This window comes from Bison bison, unplaced genomic scaffold (assembly GCF_000754665.1).
Source record: "Bison bison bison isolate TAMUID 2011002044 unplaced genomic scaffold, Bison_UMD1.0 scf7180017858886, whole genome shotgun sequence".
Classification (NCBI taxonomy): domain Eukaryota; kingdom Metazoa; phylum Chordata; class Mammalia; order Artiodactyla; family Bovidae; genus Bison; species Bison bison.
In genome coordinates this window covers 517,059-517,587 of record NW_011489458.1, presented here as the reverse complement: position 1 = coordinate 517,587, position 529 = coordinate 517,059, and the positions used below count along the sequence as shown (strand labels likewise).

The window sequence follows — 529 nt, the reverse complement described above, 5'->3', positions numbered from 1 at the left end:
TCTCAGCCCCAGCCCACACCTCCCAACAACATGCCGCCCTACTTGCCCAGGACTCAAGCTGCTGGCCCAGTGTCCCAGGGCAAGGCAGCAGGCCAGGTGACCCCCCCGACCCCTCCTCAGACTGCTCAGCCCCCACTTCCGGGACCCCCACCTGCAGCAGTGGAGGTGGCCATGCAGATTCAGAGGGCAGCCGAGACGCAACGCCAGATGGCCCACGTGCAAATCTTTCAGCGGCCGATCCAGCACCAGATGCCGCAGATGACTCCCATGGCCCCTATGGGTATGAACCCGCCCCCCATGGCCAGAGGGCCTGGTGGGCATTTGGAGCCAGGGATGGGGCCCACTGGCATGCAGCAGCAACCCCCATGGGCCCAGGGAGGACTGCCCCAGCCCCAGCAGCTGCAGTCCGGGATGCCCCGGCCAGCCATGATGTCGGTGTCACAGCACGGGCAGCCCCTGAACATGCCTCCCCAGCCGGGCCTGGGCCAGGTAGGTGTGAGCCCTCTCAAGCCAGGCACTGTGTCTCAAC

At 66.7% G+C, this 529-nt stretch overlaps 1 protein-coding gene across 1 annotated transcript in view; it reads left to right on the top strand.

The window, feature by feature from the left end:
* EP300 (E1A binding protein p300) overlaps positions 1-529 on the top strand; it is a 64,122-nt gene that overhangs the window by 61,328 nt on the left and 2,265 nt on the right. Inside the window, exon 32 of the mRNA XM_010830248.1 lies at positions 1-528. This exon is cut by the window's left edge and continues 4 nt beyond it. Coding sequence (XP_010828550.1) covers positions 1-528 — 528 coding nt within the window. The remainder of the gene's footprint in view (position 529) is intronic.